Genomic DNA, 22,150 nt, shown 5'->3' on the forward strand with positions numbered 1-22,150 from the left:
TTTATTTACTTATTTATCAAAAGTGAAATTATGAGCTAAATTAGTGTTTATACCTTCCCCAAATTAGTCCCATGTTTATAATCATAAAAGATACTTTTCAACTTCTTTTAACCCTTATCAAAGCACAGGTAAGTAATCCCAGTGACTTGGGAGACTGCAAATTCCAAGTATGAGGCCAGTCTGGGAACTTAACAAGATCCCATCTGAAAATAAAATGAAAAAAGGGCCATGGATGTAGTTCAAAAATAGAGCACTTACTTAGCATGTGGGAGGCCCTGGGTTTGGTCCTCAAAACTGGAGAAGGGGGAGGGTGGGCCACAGGTAAACTGACAAATTCTCAAATCTACCTATGGATCCTTGAGAATTGCAGATCTCTTCCTTTTTCTCTTTCTCAATGAATGCAGTATTTTATAACAATAATGCACTTCTTTGTGATATAAGAATGGGTCATAAACATCACACAAAACTTCTAAAGAAAGGGAAAATGTTGCTTGTGTTGGGGGGAGGGACACCTCTTTTTGAAATCCAGTATCAAGCCTCTCCAGCAGCAAATGAGTTCATGCCCTTTGAAATAATTACAATGCCTGTTTTCTAAGCCAGAACTAAAGATTAGAAAGAGATCTGTTTATTAGCCACAGAAAAACTGGGCCACTAAAACCATACTAGAGCATAGCCCAAAGAGGGCAAGGGAAGGGCTGTGGCAGAGAGAGGTGCACCCCACAAGTATTCCCTGCCACCAATGCTGGTGCAGCAGTGGGGATACTAAGCACACCACCTTGAGATATCTCAAGAACACCAGAATAATGAGTGAGGCTCAGGGCAATACTGCAGTTTAGACACATTTAAGTGATGATTGATTTAATACTTCTGAAAAAAAATATAAACTCCAAAATGGTACTGGCTCATGCAAAATATCATTCCAAATTTAATAAGCTGATTCTAAGACATTGAAAGTTATTACAGACTATGTACATTATAATGCAAATCATATATAGCCAAACCATCTTTGGAAAAGGACTATTTATTTGAAAAAAAAATGTAGGATAATAATTATATTTTGCTGAATTTCAATAAACCTTTCTTGTAATTGCTAAATCTTTAGTCTTGACTACTCTTAACCAGAGAGATATACTTTAGCTTTTCACATCTGTTAACATCAAAAACCTTTATCAGTCCTAATTTACAGAATGGTATTTACCAAGGGGGAAAAGTAGTTCAGGGAAGGAGTAGTATAAACCAATTAGAGAAAACAAATAATTTTTAAAGTATTAGGTCAGGGATGTCTTTTTAATACTGATGGCAAACAGATACACATTGCTCAAAATAAAGCTTGAAGAACTCAAATATCAATCCTAAACTATATTTACTGTCAACCCAAGGATTTAATAAACTGTTAAATATTCTAGCTACATCTGTTCTCGTGACTACAAAGTCTGAAACTGCCAAGATTTATTTTCTAACAGACACGTTAGAGCAAGAATTTTGTTCAGTTCAATTCCTTGCCAACTCATAGCTTAGGTTTAATTTTGAAAGAAAATGTAAGATGTGGTTACACACTTATGAACAAAATCATAGTTCTCAGTCTGTTTTCAAGAGATCCCTGTCCAAGCAAGTGTGACTATATTATAATAAATATCATAAAATAAAAATTTCAATTTATTTTCATTTAACCACCTCCACCTGTGAACCATCTGAAGTCTAGCATGAGTAGGGAGAGGAAAGTAAAAAGAGAAAATGGAGAAGAAAATTGTAAGTCTGAGCCTTTTAAGATATTTTCCTTGTCTTCACTTAATTTTTTGAACTTATGAAATACAGTTATGTTAGCTGTATTTACTGCCCTTGCTGTTAATTCTAGTATCTGTGTCAGTTCTGAGTGGTCAGATTGATTGGCTGTCCTCCTCAATGTTTGCTTAGTAATCTTAGATTACATGCCAGACACTGTGATTTATCTTACTGGGTGCTAGATATTTCTTTGTATTCCTATAAATATTCTTGAGCTTTACTTGGGATAGTTAATTTAGATGAAAACAGTTTGCTCCTTTTAATGTTTGCTTCATGATTTGTTGCAGGGGTCTGGAGCAGTACTCATTTGAGCCAATTTCAGCTACTACTGAGGCAGGACTTTTTCAGCCTTCTTTCCAATGACCCAGCAATTTTAAAGTTTTTCCAGTCTGGCTGATGAGAACAGGCACTGTTAACTAGTCCTTTTGGAGTCCCCTTCCTGCCTTGGGGAGTTATCTCACATGCATTATCAGTACAATGCTGGGTATTCAAGGGGACCCCTCTTCAGATTTCTGAGATTTTCTTTGATTAGTTCCCTCCTCACTGCTAAACTCTAGCTGCCTGGGTTCCCCCAGACTCTCAGGCTGGTCTCCTCATCTCAGAATCGATTAGGCTCTACCTGGGTCTCCCTCTCTCCACCTGCATCCTGGAAGCTTCCCAAGGCAGGGCTCTGGGCAATCACAGGGCTCACCTCACTTGCTCCCTGTCAGTGGAGTATCAACACATCTCTTCTCTGCACAATGTCTTAAAAAAAAAAAAAAAGTGTTATCTCATTTACATTGTTTGGTTTTTACTGTATCAGGTAGGAGAGTAAATCTGGTCTCTGTCATTCCACACTGGGCAGATTCAAGGTCCACTCCCTTTTTTCTAAGAGTGTTAGAAGCTTCTCCTGCTCCACTTTCCATTCAGCAGCCAAAAGGACTGCACTGCAGAACCTCAGCAACTGGTTACTGCCTTTCTGCCTATGTCCTTTGGTGAGGGTCTGGACCTTCTCTTTTGGTTCCAGAGTCATCCCCACCCCAGAGAATACCACTCATTTCTTCCATTCCATTCTCAGCAAAGGCAGGCCTGTGTGCCATGCTCCTGCCAAACCTCTCTACCCTCCCTGCTTCTGGGGTGGAAGTGACACCCATACCTTTGGTCACATCTCACATCCAGGTCAGTCTGGACAGCCATTTCTGGAAGCTCAGGAGTTCAGTTCACCCTCTAGAACATGCATCGGCCCGACACTACAGATAGGGCACACTGTCTCAGATCTCTCTCATCCTTTGTTATAAAGATTTTCTAAATTTAGTCTACATGTTACCAAGAAATAAGCACAAACAAAAAGGGCATAGTCACTTACCATTGGCTATAAAAAGAAAGTAAGAGGAATGCTCACTCTCAAAATATGCACGAAAGCTCAGTCTCATCAAGAAGCAGGGACTGCCACTCAGGAGAGAGTTTTAAGAGACAATCCAATTTCAAAGTCCAAATACATCAGTAAAAAATGTTTCTGGAGTTAGTGTGCCCCTGGACAGACTTCAAGTCTAACAGAAGACTGTGTTATGAGCCATTTAAAATTAACTAGAACTGCTAAAATCATTGCTGTTTTGTTCAAGAGGTAGCTATTTTGGGACTAATTTTGATGGTAGGCTGTATTCTTCTGAAGGGGAAAAGGTAAATATTCTAGAGTTTTGCAAATAAAAAAAAGTTTTAATTAAGTTACACATGTGTATGATTTTAAGTTTAATTATTGTGACAGAATTTCAATAAGGATTCCATGGATTACAGTACTAATAGATTCAAAATTGAGAAGGCACAGAATCTAATTTCTCTTCAGTTCTACTTCATCCTCTAAAACATGCCTATTGTTCATGACTCAGCCTTTGCACCTACTGCTCCTTCCACTTGGAACTGCATGACCCTAGGTCCTCAGGAAATTGCCTCCTGTTCAGGTCTCAGTTCTTGTCTCCGTCTCAGAAGAGCCTCCTTGCTTGCCCTGCCTAAGGAGCCTAACCACCACTATAACATTAGCCCATTTTATTTTGTTCAAAGCCTATTTTATTACTTGAAATTATAATTTGTATACATTTTTTTTGGTCTGTGTTGTCCCATGACTAAGAATGCAAGCTGCTTCTCAAACTTCATTTTTACAACTGCTAGCTAGACAAAACCAGGAAAATGGCTTTAAGTTCTGTGTTTTGGCTCAGAATATTAACTCTTTTTACTTTTTCAAAAAACATATGTCCTACTGATTACAGAAGCATCTGCACAGGACCCATGAGTTAGACCCACAGGGCTGACTGTACATGCATTTTTGGAACTAGCTCCCAATTTAGCAACTGGCATCAGTATGCATCTTCAACATATAGCCGTAGTTCCTCTACTAGAGAATGTTTTGCTAGCTATCAAGCAGCATCTGCCCTTGTCCATAAGGGCACCATTAATAGGAACATCATCTTACATGCAGTTACTAGAGTTGGAGTTACGGGTATTTTCTCCCAACAATCACACAGTTCCTTATGTGTCACTTTTCATCAGATAACCAGCTGGAGAAGGATCCTCTTATTCACTGCACAAAGACTTGTACTAAACCATCTATTCAAACGTTTCTCAAGGATAGATAATAGCTTGAGAATCACTCCCATGAGTTCCTAAATTAATGTTTGTTTCTTTTGCCCACTATGAGAACTATGGCTGCAATAAGCCCAGTTTCTGTTGAGAATGGGTCACACTCCTGTTTTAATACCCTGCTTTAATAAGGATAGGAATTTATTCCATGCTGGAAATGCCCATCACATACATATAAAAAAATCATATACCCATTCTCAGATGTAGATACACTGGTATCAACATCTGGAACTGACTCAGTTTGCTCCAACTCAAATATCAAGAGGACAACCTGGGAGGGTCTAAGACCCTGGCTCTGATGCTAACCCCAAGTAGTCAGATGATTACATGAATATCAACTTCCTTCTCAACTCCAACCCACAACCCTGGTGGGAGCTGAATGAAAAGATGCACAGCAGCCCACTGCAGAAACTCTCAGCACCAAAGGAGCATGAGAAACCATCCCACCTCCCTACACCACCCATTATCTGTCCTAGACCTTCTGGAAAGCCATAGGGCATGCAGGTATTTTTGGTTTTAAAAGCATGCCATATGCATGCACACAACATTTTTCCAATCTTGTATATAATCTTCTTTAGAGCAAGATAAGGAAAATCATTAGTTTGTTTACAAACTAGCTGAACTAGTTGTTAGTTCAATTAAATTAAAATCATTAGTTTAGTTTGTTAAAAAGAAAGGATGTTTGTTTTTAAAGAAATTCTTCCCTTGTGAGTCAGAAAATTAAAAGTTTAGTTTCTGCTATCAGTATTTAAAAATTTCTCAAAAGGTGCTACAAAGAATACTAAGTTGCCAAATTTTAATAGGTATTACATACAGATTTGTTCTGTGAGCAAGTGAGTTGTGAAATGTTGAGTCAAATAAATGTCTATACTACAGGAATTCTCTGAACCTTAATACACATGAATGGCAAAGCGCTGTGAGGCAAATACAGAATACAGCGATTCTGGAACTTACTGGATCACAGAATATCTTACAGTGGCTATCTCGGCCGAATGTTTCATGTAAGACACTTTAAGGAATAAAAAAATTTGAATTTTATTTGTATGTTTATAGAACATGTGCATTGCCTTAAGTGAAACAGCAGCTCTGAGGGTTTATTTATAAAAGACTGGCAGCTGCCCAGCTTTCTGAGGGTTTATTTATAAAAGACTGGCAGCTGCCCAGCTTTCTCCACCTATCTGTCCAGCAGCCACATTCAAGTCTTTCAGAATTTTCATCTAATACTTACATTTATTATTTCTAAATAATATCCCAATGTTGATTTCCCGCCGCCCTTATTTTAAATACTGCAGGTTTTCTCCTGTAGAAGATAAGAATTAGCTTTCCACATGCTTCCTGTCACTCAGTACAAATATGCTCCCTCTCCCCAAGTGCTGCTGCAAACCTGACTTACATTATTATGCTATCACATGAACACTGCTACAACTGAGCCACCTGTTGTTTTATTCCCTTTCTTATAAAATTCTGTTTTCCCTTAGAGTTGATATTTTTCTGGTTGTTGTTTTGGTTTTAAAAAGCATACCTTTTACTAAACAACCATTGAACTCTCACCAGAGCTTATAAAACTCCTCTCAACACAGTGGGTACATTCACCCACTTAGTGTCATTCTCTCCCCCTTGGGAACTCTGCTTTTGGCGCCACAGGGCTCCGCTCTGCATGGCCCTCCCAGCCTGCTGAGGCTTATTGTCATGGGCATCTGGGAAGTCCCTCTGTTTCTCTTTGGGCTCCTCTCTCCTCTGTGTCTGATCTCCCTCCTTCCTGGTTTACTCTGTTGTTTGTGACCTTACTCTCCAGTAGCTTCCTAAAAACATGTTCACATGAGCTAAACTGGAGCCCTTCTACACCTGAAATGATCTTATTTCCTCATGCTTGATGAAGATTTTGCTAAGTAAAGTTGGATGTGATGATGCACCTATAATCCCAGTGGCTTGCAAGGTTGAGGCAGGAGGATCCAGAGTTCAAAGCCAGCCTCAGCAACTTAGCAAGGCCCTAAGCAACTCAGGGAGACCTTTATCCCAAAATAAAATGTAAAAAGAACTGGGGATGTGGTTCAGTGGTTAAGTGCCCCTGGGGTTCAATCCCCAGTCCCCCCCAAAAAAAAAAAAATTTTTTTTTTTGGCAAAGTAAATATTCTAAGTAAAAAACATTTCCTACTTTCATTTCTGCTGTTGAAAGTTGATGGTCCTTTTGATTCCTGATGCTCAGTATAAAACCTTCTCCCCGCACCCCAGTGCTGAGGACTAAATTTCAGGCATGCTATTCAAGTGCTCTATCACTGAGTGACATTTCCAGCCATCTTTACTTGAAATGCAAAGAAATTTACAAAAATGTGTTCTGACAGTGGCTCTTTCTCCACTCATTTTGAACTTAGTTCAGTGGTAGAGTACTGGCCTAGCATGCTCCAGGGCATGTGCATGATCCCTGGTACTGCAAAAAAAAATTCTCTTAGTCTCTCATTCTTTTTAGTTTTGTTTTATATACTATTAGTTTATTTGCCCATTATATTGGCTCCTTTCATTTTGGAAGCCACCTCAATTGAATATTATTTCTTAGTTGTCCATTTGTATTTAAGAGAGAGACCAAGTCAATGAACAGTCATGCTCAAAAGTGTGGAACTTATCATCCCTAAATGTCCCTACTTGCAAGTCACTTCTCCTGAGTTGGTTGGTTTCCCAGATGAACCCTCCAATCTTCTACATGGGGAGTGTTTATTTGGCTGCCAGAGTTCTAGAAGTCAGTAGGGAAAGAGGCCTAAAGGGTCTGATTAACACACATACTTTCCTTCACTCCCTGGTTCCACTCTGTTGCACTCCTCCTGCCTTGAGTGTGCCTAGAATCTCCAGGAGCCTCTCAGGTGCACTTCACATTGCCTGAGGAGTTCAGGTGGGGATAATCATCTGGCTGACAAGAGGCCCAGGGACCAAATTCCTCCTCACATGCACTGTCAGCCACTTGCCATGCTTTCAGCACACCCCATCTTTCCAGGCTCTTGGTGCTGTCCACTCCTGAGCCTTTCAAGAATTCTGAGGTGCATGCCAACTCATTATGCCAAGCCCCTCTACAGGACACAGGGCTCAGCTTGGGTTCAGCCTGCACTTCTCTGCCAGTTGCCCACCCATTCCCATCTTCCAAAAAGCTGGCATATCCTCTGGTCTACTGGTACTTCCCCTTCTATCTTCTTGTTCTTTTGAATTATAACTTTTAACTTTGGCATTTTAGTGCGTTTTCAGTGAAGATAAATGACTAATCAATAGTATTAAGTGGAAGTTCTATATTAATGAAACTATTTTGAGGTAATTACACTAGCCTTCATTGATACCTCAGTATTGAATAACAATAAACAAGGAGTTTAAAATGCAAACAAAGCATTTCTATATAGTAAAGATTCTACGTGACTTACTTTAAAAGATACTTGCCTAAATAAAAATGTTCAACTCTTTCACTTTTGTACCCAAAATATTTATACTATAGCCAATTATTAGTCATATAAATAATTACACTAAATAAATTGATTCCAAAAATTTCTTTCAAAAAGATCTTTCATCTTTTTATGTGCTGAATAAAATAGGCTAAGCATTTCAGAAAGATTACAGTTTACAAATAGATGCAAGCAATTTCTCATATTTATTATTTCCATTATTTGTATTAAGAGAATTTTATTAGAATTATTCAGAATTTCCAGTGATTCTGTGCACTAAGTAGGTTCACACTTAGTTGGGCCTTAAGAACAACAACAAAAACCCCACAAAATAGTCTTTCTTCTTCAATAATCCTGCCAGAAATTTTCATTATTTCTATTTTACAGTTAACAGCTGGTGCAGTTGCAAACGCCTATAATCCCAGTGACTCAGGAGGCTGAGGTAGGAGGACCTCAACTTCTGGGCCAGCCTCAGCAATTTATCAAGGCCCTACGCAACTTATCAAGACCCTGTCTCTACATACACAGACTGAAGGTGAAAGGCTGGGAAAAATCATACCACTCATATGGACCTCGGAAGCAAGCAGGGGTGTCCATACTTGTATCAAATAAAATAGACTTCAAGCCAAAGTTAATCAAAAGGGATAAACAGACACTACATACTGCTCAAGGGAACCATACACTAACAAGACTTAACGATCATTAATATATATGCCCCAAACAATGGTGCAGCTACGTTCATCAAACAAACTCTTCTCAAGTTCGAGAGTCAAATAGACCACAACACAATAATCATGGGAGACTTTAACACACCTCTCTCACCACTGGACAGATCTTCCAAACAAAAGTTGAATAAAGAAGCCATAGAGCTCAAAAATACAATTAATAACTTAGACTTAATTGACATATACAGAATATACCACCCAACATCAAGCGGATACACTTTCTTCTCAGCAGCACATGGATCCTTCTCAAAAATAGACCATATATTATGTGTGAGGGCAAATCTTAGCAATTACAAAGGAGTAGAGATACTTACCATGCATTTTATCTGATCATAATGGAATGAAATTGGAAATCAATAATAAGAAAGAAAAAATCCTACATCACATGGAGAATAAACAATATGCTACTGAATGAACAAAGGGTTATAGAAGACATCAAAGAGGTAATTAAAAAATTCTTAGAGGTAAATGAAAACTCAGACACAACATATCAAAATCTCTGGGACATTATGAAAGCAGTACTAAGAGGAAAATTCATTTCATGGAGTTCATTCCTTAAAAGAAGGAAAAGCCAACAAATAAATGACCTCACACTACTCCTTGAAGCCTTAGAAAAAGAAGAACAAATCAGCAGCAAATATAGTAGAAGGCAAGAAATAATTAAAATCAGAGCTGAAATCAATGAAATCGAAACAAAAGAAACAATCGAAAAAATTGACAAAACTAAAAGTTGGTTCTTTGAAAAAATAAATAAGATTGATAGACCACTAGCCACGCTAACAAAGAAGAGAGAGAACCCAAATTACTAGCTTACAGGATGAAAAAGGCAACATCACAACAGACACTTCAGAAATATAGAAGATAATTAGAAATTATTTTGAAACCCTACACTCTAATAAAATAGAGGATAGTGAAGGCATTGATAAATTCCTTAAGGCATATGAGCTACCCAGATTGAGTCAGGATGATATAAACAACCTAAACAGACCAATATCAAGTGAGGAAATAGAAGAAGCCATCAAAAGACTACCAACCAAGAAAAGCCCAGGAATGGACGGATATACAGCAGAGTGTTACAAGAACTTTAAAGAAGAACTAATACCAATACTCTACAATCTATTTCAGGAGATAGAAAAAGAGGGAGTACTTCTAAATTCATTCTATAAGGCCAACATCACCCTGATTCCAAAACCAGATAAAGACACTTCAAAGAAAGAAAACTTCAGACCAATATCCCTAATGAATTTAGAGGCAAAAATCCTCAATAAAACTCTGGCAAATTGGATACAAAAACATATCAAAAAGATCGTGCACCATGACCAAGTGGGATTCATCCCTGGGATGCAAGGCTGGTTCAATATACAGAAATCAATAAATGTAATTCATCACATCAATAGTCTTAAAGATAAGAACCATATGATCATCTCGATAGATGCTGAAAAAGCATTCAACAAAATACAGCATCCCTTTATGTTCAAAACTCTAGAAAAATTAGGGATAATAGGAAATTACCTCAACATGGTAAAAGCTATATACACTAAGCCTCAGCCCAGCATCATTCTAAATAGAGAAAAATTGAAGGCATTCCCTTTAAAATCTGGAACAAGACAGGGATGCCCTCTCTCACCACTTCTATTCAACATAGTTCTTGAAACACTAGCCAGAGCAATTAGACAGATGAAAGAAATAAAAGGCATAAATACAGGAAAAGAAGAACTTAAATTAGCACTATTTGCCGATGACATGATCCTATACCTAGCAGACCCAAAAAATTCAACCAAGAAACTTCTAGAACTAGTAAATGAATTCAGCAAAGTAGCAGGATATTAAAATCAATACCAATAAATCAAAGGCATTCCTGTATATCAGTGACAAATTCTCTGAAATGGAAATGAGGACAACTACTCCATTCACAATATCCTCAAAAAAACAAAACAAAACAAAAAACAAACCTGGGAATCAACTTAACAAAAGAGGTGAAAGAGCTACACAATGAAAACTACAGAACCCTGAAGAAAGAAATAGAAGAAGACCTTAGAAAATGGAAGGATTTACCTTACTCATGGATTGGTAGAATTAATATTATTAAGATGGCCATAATACCAAAAGTACTTTACAGATTCAATGCAATTCCCATCAAAATCCCAATGACATTCCTTGCAGAAATAGAAAAAGCAATCAAGAAATTCATCTGGAAAAACAAGAGACCCAGAATAGCTAAAGTAATTCTAAGCAGGAAGAGTGAAATTGGTGGTATCGCGATTCCAAATTTTAAACTATACTATAGAGCAATAGTAACAAAAACAGCATGGTACTGGCACCAAAACAGGCTGGTAGACCAATGGTACAAAACAGAGGACACAGAGACAAATTCACAAAATTACAACTACCTTATATTAGACAAAGGTGCAATGGAGAAAGGATAGCATCTTCAACAAATGGTGCTGGGAGAACTGGAAATCCATATGCAACAAAATGAAATTGAATCCCTTTCTCTCACCATACACAAAAGTCAACTCAAAATGGATCAAGGAGCTAGGAATCAGACCAGAGACTCTGCGTCTAATAGAAGATAAAGTTGGCCCTAATCTTCATCACGTGGGGATAGGCCCCAAATTTCTTAATAAGACACCTATAGCACAAGAGTTTAAACCAAGAATCAACAAATGGGATGAATTCAAACTAAAAAGTTTTTTCTCAGCAAGAGAAATAATATGTTAGGTGAATAGGGAGCCTACATCCTGGGAACAAATTTTTACCCCTCAAACATCAGTTAGAGCTCTAATCTCTAGAGTATACAAAGAACTCAAAAAGTTAAACAAAAAAAGCAAATAAACCCAATCAACAAATGGGCCAAGGACTTGAACAGAAATTTCTCAGAAGAGGATATATAATCAATCAACAAATACATGGAAAAAATGCTCACCATCTCTAGCAATCAGAGAAATACAAATTAAAACTACTCTAAGATACCATCTCACTCCAATAAGAATGGCAGCCATTATGAAGTCAAACAACAATAAGTGCTGGTGAGGATGTGGGGGCGTGGGGGGAGGTACACTCATACTTTGCTGGTGGGACTGCAAATTGGTGCAGCCAATTTGGAAAGCAGTATGGAGATTCCTTGGAAAGCTGGGAATGGAACCACCATTTGACCCAGCTATTCCCCTTCTCGGACTATACCCAAAAGACCTAAAAAGAATATACTACAGGGACACAGCCACATCAAGGTTTATAGCATCACAATTCACAATAACTAGAATGTGGAAACAACCTAGATGCCCTTCAATAGATGAATGGATTAAAAAATGTGGCATTTATACACAATGGAATATTACTCAGCACTAAAAAATAACAAGATCATGGCATTTGCAGGTAAATGGATGGCATTAGAGCCATTGGCTAAGTGAAGTTAGCCAATCTCTAAAAAACAAATGCTAAATGTCTTCTCTGATATAAGGGGGGTGACTCAAAATGGGATAGGGAGGAAGAGCATGAGAAGACGACTACCACTAAATAGGGAAGAGAGATGGGAGGGAAAAATAGGGAGAAGGGGAATTGCACGGAAGATGGAAAGAGAACCTCATTGTTATACAGAATACATATATGATGTTGTGATGAGAAAAAGAAAAAAAAGTGTGCCACGTTAGATTGGATAGAGAGAAAAGATGGGAGAGGAGGGGAGGAGTAGGGAGGATAGGAAGGGCAGCAGAATACAATTGACAATATGATTGATGTATGTACATTCCATGTATGTATTATATGTCAAACTACATTCTCCTGTCATGTATGACTAAAAATAAATAAATAAATAAAAATAAATCATTTGGTTAAAAAAAAAAAAAAAGACCCTGTCTCTAAATAAAATATAAAAAGGGCTGTGTGTGTGGCTAAGTGGTTAACCACCCAGGTTCAATCCTCAGTACCAAAGGCGGGGGGCGGGGGGGTGGAGAAAGAAAGAAAAAGAAAGCTGACAACAGGACACTGCAAAAGTCAAACTGACGGCAAGTGAAAGAGAAAAAAATAAAGCTTAGATCTTCAAGGATTTTCACAACAACCCAAATTACATTTTCTTTTCTTTTTTTTTCTTCAATATGGGGATTAAACCCAGGGGCATTCTGCCACTGAGCTAATCCCCAGTTCTTTTTATTTGTTATTTTGAGACAGGGTCTCCCTAACTAAGTTGTTGAGGCTGGCCTTGAACTTGCGACCCTCCTGTTTCAGCCTCCCAAGTTGCTGGGATCATAGGCAGACGCCACTGCACTGGGCTGTATTTCTTTTATTTTTAATAGTTTTGCATTGAATCAGTAATAATTGTCTCAGGATAAAATATGACTTAAATTTATATCACAAGTCCAATGTCTTATTAGACAATTAGATGCAAAGTATACTGACATTTCTTAACTATTTATGAGTATTAAATGAATATCCAAATACATAAATTTTCTCAAAGTCTGAGACAAAGAATTAAATTTCTCACCCTTGAAACATCTCATCAAGAGTCTTAGGTTTAAAAACTGTATAACATTCTACATGGATTTCATGCTATCCTTGAGAAATAGAAAGTAATTTTAAAATTTTAGCTATCAGAGTATAAAGTATTTACCATTATTTACCTTTAGAGTTCAGTTACTGATTATAAACTGGTAGTCCCCAATTAGCACACTATTTTTCTTACATATTTCAGAGTAACAGGCACTATCAGCATTTGTTTATCACATCTGAGTTCATTAAAAAGAGAGTTTTTAAAAAGTCTTTAAAATGCTAGCCAAGAATTTCTAGATTAAACAAAGCTTTACAACAGGACGATGTATGAAGTACAGTTAATGGCTTTCCCAAGGACACAGAATTAGTAACCAGTGAACCAGGGAGGAGTCAGGACAATACTGTTACTATACAATTCTAACTCTAACAAGACAGATAGTCTACCATTTCAATAATACAAAACACATTAAGACTTATCCAATTAAATCAGGTAAGACAAAAAAAATTATTCAGTACATTTTGATTTTTACTTAAATTATAGGTAATGCTGTTTTCCAAATACTAAATTAATTTTCACTGAGTAACAGATTATAATACAGAATTTAAAATGTATTAGATCACTGGGTGAGGATTAAAAAATGCATGACAAATAAAATTTCAGAGCTCCAAATTTATTTTTTAAATCTAGTACTAGGGACTGAGCCCTGAACCTTGCATATGATAGGGAAGAACTCTACTAATGAGCTACATCCCAAGCCTGATTTATTTTTTTATCTATTTATTTATGTATTTATGAATGTTGCCCAGGTTGACCTTGAAAGTGAAATCCTCCTACCTCAGCTCTCAATTAAGTGGGACTACAGGAGGGTACCATCACAACATGTCTCATAACTCCAAATCTTATTGCTTTCTTTTTTATTTAATCATCTTAATCTATCAAAGTTTGAAGTGTATACTAAAGTATCATATTCTATGTTTCAAACAGTCAAATTTCATCCCCTATTGATGGAAAAATCATAATATTCATATAATTCTTATATTCCAACAGCTAAAAAAATATGATTTTTCGGAGGAGGGGGTGGTAACTGGGAATTGAACTCAACCACTGAGCCACATCCCCAGCCCTGTTTTGTATTTTATTTAGAGAAAGAGTCTCACTGAGTTGTTTAATTTCCCTGTTGCTGAGGGTGTCTTTGAACCTGAGATCCTCCTGCCTCAGCCTCCTGAGCTGCTGGGATTGCAGGTGTGTGTCACCATGCCTAGCCATAATAGGTATTTTCTAAAATGGAATACCCATCTACTTACAGTTGTACACTTAACAATTCAAGTTAGCGGGTGCTAGCTAGCTACCATTGGCAGAGTACTTAGCAGATGCCAGGTACCATTCCAAGCACTTTGCTAACTGAATCTTACAGCAACCCTATGAAGTTTCATTATCATCTCCATTTTACAGATGATCATTCTTCAGGGTCACATGATGTATACCCAGATTCAACCTCCTGCCAAATTCATTCAAAATTCTAAGCCAAAGCAGGTGTAGTGGTACATACCTATAATCTCAGCTACTTAAGAAGCTGAGATAGAATTGTAAATTTGAGGCTAGCCTGGGCAACTTAGTGAGACCCTGTCTCTAAATTAAAAAAAAAATTTAATAATCAAAAAAAAAAAAAAAAGCTGAAGATATAGCTCAGTGGTACAGCCTTGCCTGGCACATATGAGGCCCTGGGCTCAAATTCCAAAATTGCAATTAATTAATTAATTAATTAATTCAAGCCTTACTGTCAAGTTCCTTGGAATTTTTCCTGCATCATAAATGAAATTAATTCCATGGATAACTTATTCATAACAAAGTATTTCCCTACCTTGGCTTCTAAAATAGGAGATTAGCCTAACCACTGTAGCTCTGCTACTCTTCTCTCCTTGTCACCCATGAGTCTGGAAATCCTCCAGGTAATTCACTCAATCAAAAGTCCTTTTACTATGAGGACAAATTCTTCTTCTTCTTTTTTTTTTTTTTAGAGAGAGAGAGAATTTTTAATATTTATTTTTTAGTGGACATAATATCTCTGTTTGTATGTGATTCTGAGGATCAAACCCAGGCCACACGCATGCCAGGCGACCGCGCTACCGCTTGAGCCACATCCCCAGCCCCAGGACAAATTCTTAATATTGCCATATATGCTCTTGTAGTCTCTGTGGGCAAAATGAAATTTATAGAAACCACCTCCAGAAGGACTCAAACATATACAAACTTTGTGCCTCCATTTGACCCAGGGCCCATTGCTCCACCACGTGCAGCCTGAACACCCTGCCCAATACTCTCAAAATGGGGTCCCTTGACCAAACATATCAGAATCATCTGGAAATCTTATTTTTAGCAAAACCATTGAAATGAACTTTGGATTTGGCTCTCTAAAAATGGAGTCCAGGAATCTACATTTTAAACTCTCTCCCTAGATGATTCTTTCAGCTCACTAACATTTAAGAGACATCCCTAAGGACACATGGACTTGATGGAGAACTCTGACACAAAATCACTATTTTCTGCTCTGCCACATCCCTTGACATCATTCTAGAAACTCTAACAGCAATGTGATAATCCACTGATTTCACACATTAGGCTTTTGCTTTTCTGTTAAAATGTTTTTTGTCAGTGACCAGTGCCTTCTGTTCACATCAGCAACCCAGTCCTCCCACTGCCACCGGCTAGACCCAGAACCATTCAACTTAATGATCTTAAGTCTAACAGTGTACTCTGTTCAACCTACGTCTCTGTGTTCTTCCACCAAACCTACTTTTCAGCCCCAGTCAGACCCCAGTCACGTAAGTGTTTTCTCCCCTCTAAATACCCACCTTGCAGCTTTAGTTCCTGCTGTGCTGAGCAAACACAACAGCCAGCCTGTGCAGTCTCACCAGCACTACAGATGGACCTCCCCATGAACTTCAGTAACACCACCCTGCACCTTCTAGCCCTATCTGAGATGGCCACTGTGGGCCTGCAACAGCTGGTTTAGCAAGCTGCAACCCTCAGGTTTCTCTTTCATTTCCATTTCAGGTTGGCCCGCTGATACAAGCATTTTAAGGAATACAGAGCTCTAACTGAATTAAATAACAACTCCCTCACTTAAGACTCACAACTCTTTGAGAAGGTTACATTATTATGCACATTACAAATCAGTAACACTGATGACAAGGAAGATTAATTTGCCTGTGGTTCCATGGCTCTAATGTGACAGCAAGATTCAGCCAGCCAGCTAGCCCCTCTCCACAGCCTGTGCTCAGTTTCCTTCCTCCAGCTCTACTAAAAGGAAGGAAGGAAGGAGACAGCAGCTCAGCCATTTGCCATTGGAAGGAAAGAGGCCAGGGCTCCTATATTGTTGAAAACTTTGTCCTTTGCTCTGCTGTCCTCCAACTCCACGCTGCAAATGCATGTTTTGCCTATCCTGAGCCTTTTGAACTCATCTTCATAAAATAGCAATAGAGGGTGGCTTAAATAAAAAAAGTTTTGGAAACCTTATCTATGAATGAGCTTTTCATGTTGAAACCTATGTCTTTTGTCAGTCTGCACTTATAAAGAATAGCATGTGAAGCAGTGTGGAAAACTTTAAGATTAAAAATGAATACTGTGGCAAATTTTTCAAACTCACCTCTTACTTTTCTTGTAATTCTCCAGGTGCTGGGACTGCGTATGTTTGTACCTTTCTAACTCACACTGCCCACACAAATCCTCCAGATGCAGCAGGTGGTTTTCTACTTCCTCAAAGCTAGCTTCTAAGTGAGCTGAAAGTATATGATAAAAAGGAACAAATATCAAGAGTCAGAATTCTTGAAAAAAATATCAAAAAGGTGAAAGTTTAGATTTTTGATATTGTTTTGCACTTATTTACTAATCTTATTGAAGCAACACTGACCAACATTAAACATATTAAAAATTATCTTTCCTGAGTACAATGCAAACTTTTCAAGATGTAGCTTTCCAAAATATTTCATTAACTAGGATAATGAAGATATGAAGTTTCTTGATTAGTTTAATGTTATATCCTAATGATCCTGTATACCACAGGCAAATAACCAATTTTCATATGAAGATACAGCAAATTATAATTAATATAAATTATACCAAAATAATTTAATCTTTATAATTCCAAGTTAATTCAGCATCATTCTGCCCCTGGCACATCATATACATAAATCTCCAAGATACTGGGGATATGTACAAACACTTGGTAAACAGAGGCTTCTGGGTTAATCATCACTTAGTTGGGAGGGGCTCAGCTCCACCTGTCAGCTGACTTGTCTTTTCCTATGCTACTCTGCCTGCAGACCACACAGCTTTGCAACTTTATTGAAACATGGAGATCATCTGGTTAAATTTGTCACTGAAAAGATTCAAGATCAAAGCCTAGAGAAACTAATTCAGTGCCTTACCCAAAGTCACACAGCTCGGGAAAATGTAGCTGGAATCCAAAGTAAATTCCTCATAAACTACAATGATTTCCAGTTGACAGGATGCTACATAAGCTAACTTCACAAGTGGAAGGCAAGAACTGGTTGTGTTCTCATACAACAGAAAAGCTGCAGAGGTCAGACTTTAGAACTCATCCAGTCTCACAACCATTACCTGAGCACCCACAGACATGCACCAGCCACTGGGATAGAAGGATGCAGGAGGTAGGTCTTGTGCTCAGGCTGCTTGCGGTAGAGGGGAGGCATGTTCCTGTGGCAGCACAGACTGAGAGGGCTGGGCACTAAGCTGGAGCTCAAAGGAGTGGCATTTAACACAGGTGAGGGGGGCGGGGAAACTGAACAAGAAATGACTCCCAAGGAGGGAAGTAATAGTCACTTCCTGGGGTGGGAGGGGCAGAGCAGAGAAAGGGTGGCTGTGCAGCCTTCCAGGCTGGGGCTCTTTTAAGAACTATGATAAATTTCTTTGCTTATCTACTAGGTTTTCATAGGATTTTCTAGGTACATTCCTCAAATTTCACCTGCAATTCTAGGTTTGTTAAGATGCAAAATTTTTGTCTGTTTTAAATTAAAATTTCTTTGATCCAAAGATCTATTAAATCCAGAAACATTCACATACCCTAAATTTTAACTACACTAAATATCTGGGCTTATAAAAACTCCCTCTTCTCTTTGGTATGGCTGAAGGATTAATGACATGGGTTTTTTGGGGAAAATTTTTTATTGGAATTAAACTGTGATGAGAAGTAGTTTAGTAGTTCTGTTCAAAGACATCTTAAGGGATGACTTATCATATCACTGCATCACTGCAACCACTGATAAATCTGGAAAAAGGCTGATAATAACAATAGTTCGTAATGGTTTTGAATCTATCATCAGAACCACATAAAACAAGTAATACATGGGATTATGGAATGCTCAAATGAAATAATTTGTAAATCTATTTTTTTTTTCTTTTTTGGACTGGGGATTGAGCCCAGGGATGCTTAACTACTAATCCACATCCCTAGACCTTTTTATTTTTTATTTTGAGATAGGGTCTCACTAAGTTACCTAGGGCTTTCCTAAGTTGCTGATGCTGGCTTTGCAATCCTCCTGCCTCAACCTCCAGAGCCACTGAGAATACAAGTGTGTGCCACCATGCCCAACTGTCAAATCTGATTTTAATCAGTGAATAGTATCTCTAAGATTTTTAAGAATGCTATGAATGGTCCATAAGGAGTTTATGGGGCAGGGGGCAAAATCATGTTACATTAATTAACATTTACAATATTTTTAATTTTAATAAATGGAAAAAATACTAGTAGACAACCTGGGGGCTAGTACTACTAGACTAAAGAAGCAATACTCAGCTCATTCTATGGTAACCAGTTTGATAGTTAAAAAAAAACCCACAAAAGCCTTTCATAGCTAACAGATTTATTTTATTAGTAACATGAACTAGAAGTGCCCTGGAATCCATTTAACTCTAAATGACTTGGTCCTTTGGTATCACACATGTACCCTTAACACAGGGAGGACTGGGCTCAGAGCCAGGCTCTAAAGCATAAGCATAAAAACCCAGCTTTGTCCCTCACATGTGAGAGGCAATGCTTTACCTCATCTGTGGAAAGAGGGTGCTATTGTTGGAATGTAAAAAGCTCCTGATAATGTAGGAATATTTATTGGTAAAATGATTATGAGAGCTATAACCTGTTTAGTTCATTCTAGTTTGAATGGCCTGACCTGGTGCTTAAATGAAGGCAGGTGGGGCATGGCTAGAGGAGATGGGTCACTGAGGGTATGCTCTGGAAGGCTCCCTGTCTTCCTGGATGCCATGAGGGGAGCAGTTTCCCTCTGCCATGCCCTTCCCCCATTATGTGCTGCCTCACCTTGGGCCCAGGGCAATGGAATCAACCCTCTGTGGACTGAGACCTCTGAAACCATGAGCTTCAAATAAACTTTTCCTTCTCTAAGTTGCTCTTGTTGGGTATTTTGGTCATGGCAATGCAAAAGCTGACTAAAGGGCTGGGGATATAGCTCAGTTGGCAGAGTGCTTGCCTTGCATGCACAAGGCCCTGAGTTCAATCACCAGCACCATCAAAAAAAAAAAAAAAAAAAAGCTGACTAAAATAGAGGGCTAACAATGAATATCTTGCAAAGTTGTCAAAAAGATTAGGTGATGTAAAGTACCAAAATCTAGCACTCAGTTAAATAATTTTGGTACTTTACATCACCTATGATGGAGAAATTTTTTTTATAAATGTCAGCTAAGTTTTATTAAAAAATAAAACTAGTACCTTTGTTGACCAGTAATAATCATGATGTAAAAAGATGTATGGATCTAAGAGATCAAAATATCAACAACATTAATGAAGTCATATACTATGAACTGTACTCTAAGCTATGTTCTTAGATTTAGGATCCCCTGTAAATAAGAAGACTTAAATTTCAAATGATTTTTTTTTTCTTGCAAAAGTGGGGATTGAACCTGGGGTCTTGCTCATACTAGGCAAGTGCTCTACTACTAAGTTATATCCTTAGGACTCAAATGACTTTTTAAAGAAGAAAATAAAAAAATGGGAGTCAACAATAGCCAGGCGTGATGGGTCCCACCTGTAATGCCATCGATTCAGAAGGCTGAGGCAGGAAGACTGCAAGTTCAAAGCCAGCCTCAGCAACTTAGCAAGGCCCTAAGCAACTTCTGAGACCCTGTTTTAAAATAAAACATAAAAAGCGCTGGGAATGTGACTCAGTGGATAAACACCCCTGGGTTTAATCCCTGGTATAGAGGAAAAAAAAAAGAGAGAGAGAGAGAGAGACAGAGAGAGACAGAGAGAGAGACAGAGAGAGAGAGAGAGAGAGAGAGAGAGAGAGAGAGTCAATAATTACTATATATTGGAAAATGTATATGCTCCTTTGAGCTTTTCAATTTTTATCTAGACAGATGGCAATTTCATTTAGATTCTAACTCTGTTGGCTGACTAGAGAGCTAATGAGGCCAGGAACTCAAATGAAGTTTACCCCTAGGCAGGCCAATTAATTTCTCATGAGTAGAATTCTGTGCTAGATACAAATTGTACTTGCTATCCCAGTCACTCTTCTGTTAATAACATGGGGACCATGTGAAAACATATGATTGTTTAGTACCAACCTGGAACTCCTAATGAGAGAGACACATACTTCTGAGTAGGCTAACAGCACCATGTTCTTGTGTTGAATGGAATATGTAGATTAATATGGGGAGCAAGTGGTGACTTTATTGCCACTACCAAATTCATATTTAAGTTTTCTCCTTTGAAAAGCTTCTAAGGCTCTTCAGTCATTCAGAACCAAGTAGAAGTCTGTAACTTAGAACCCAGAGATCTATCACCCTCAGATCTCAAACTACTATTAAATTCTCAGCACCATTCTCCTTCATACAATCTCCCTTACAGCAACACTCACCATTCCCTGAAGAGCCCTGCACATGTCTGCCTCCTTAACTGGCCTGCTGAAGTGCCTCAGCTTGCCCCCCATCCCACCCAAGCCCCCAGCAAACCCCTCTCTGTCTCCTGAGGCCCAAGCCAGCCCTGCCTCCAGCCCAAGGAGCTGCTTCATACTCTGCTTCCATGACCTCTGACCCTCACACAGGACTGACACCACAGCTCTGTATGCTCTTCTCTCTGAGGAATCAGTAAAGGTGTCACGGGTGAAGGCTGTGCTCTCATATCTTTTATATCTAGTCTGTTGAATTCAATGAAGAATCATCTCTGGTGACAGAGTGATACTATTATTTCACAATATAAAACAGCTAAGAAAACAAATCTATGATCAATGTTTATCTAATTTAAATATTAAGAGTTTATGCTAAAAGATTAAATCAAATAGACAGAAAACTTAAATTTTTTTTTAACTTTTAAATTTTTTTGCAGTAATAGAGATTGAATCCAGGGCCTTGCACAGATTAGGAAAGCAATCTACCACTGAGCTACACCTCCAGCTCTTTTAATTTTTTATTTTGAGACATAGTTTTGCTAAGTTGCTAAGCCTTGCCTCAAACTTGCAATCATCCTGCTTCAGCTACCCAAATAGCTGGGATTACAGGCATGAGTCACTTCCCATTTTAACTATTATTATTGTTTTACTTATTTATTTTTTTGGTACTGGGTATTGAACCCAGAGGGTACTTTACCACTGAGCCATATCCCAGCCCTTTCTATTTTTTACTTTGTCATAGGGTCTCACTAAGTCATTTAGCACTTCCCTAAATTGCTGAGGCTGGTCTTGAACTTGCAATCCTCCTCTCTCAGTCTCCTGAGTTGCTGGGATTACAGGCATGTACCACCATGCCTGGCTCCATTTTAACTTTTAAAAAGCTTGAAATCAGTAATAAAATACAGAAGAACTATACTTAGAAATCTTCATATCTATCTATCTATCTATCTATCTATCTATCTATCTATCTATCGGTATTGTGAATTGAACTCAAGGACACTTAACCACTGAGCCACATCCCTAGCCCTACTTTGTATTTTATTTAAAGACAGGGTCTCACTGAGTTACTTAGTGCCTCACTAAGTTGCTGAAGCTGGCTTTGAACCCGTGATCCTCCTGTCTCAGCCTCCCGAGTCACTGGGATTATAGGCATGCATACACCACCAAGCCCGGCTTCATTCCTTTTTATATTAAAACATTTAAAAA

General features: G+C 38.2%; 1 protein-coding gene across 3 annotated transcripts in view; it reads right to left on the reverse strand.

Annotated features, from left to right (window-relative positions):
• The window catches only part of Dtnbp1 (dystrobrevin binding protein 1), a 122,930-nt gene that overhangs the window by 65,826 nt on the left and 34,954 nt on the right, over positions 1 to 22,150 (reverse strand). For all 3 annotated transcript variants that reach the window (XM_076859229.1, XM_076859228.1, XM_076859227.1), the window contains one exon: positions 16,672 to 16,804. In XM_076859229.1, coding sequence (XP_076715344.1) covers positions 16,672 to 16,804 — 133 coding nt within the window. The remainder of the gene's footprint in view (positions 1 to 16,671; positions 16,805 to 22,150) is intronic.

The sequence above is a fragment of the Callospermophilus lateralis genome, chromosome 6, assembly GCF_048772815.1.
Source record: "Callospermophilus lateralis isolate mCalLat2 chromosome 6, mCalLat2.hap1, whole genome shotgun sequence".
Lineage (NCBI taxonomy): Eukaryota > Metazoa > Chordata > Mammalia > Rodentia > Sciuridae > Callospermophilus > Callospermophilus lateralis.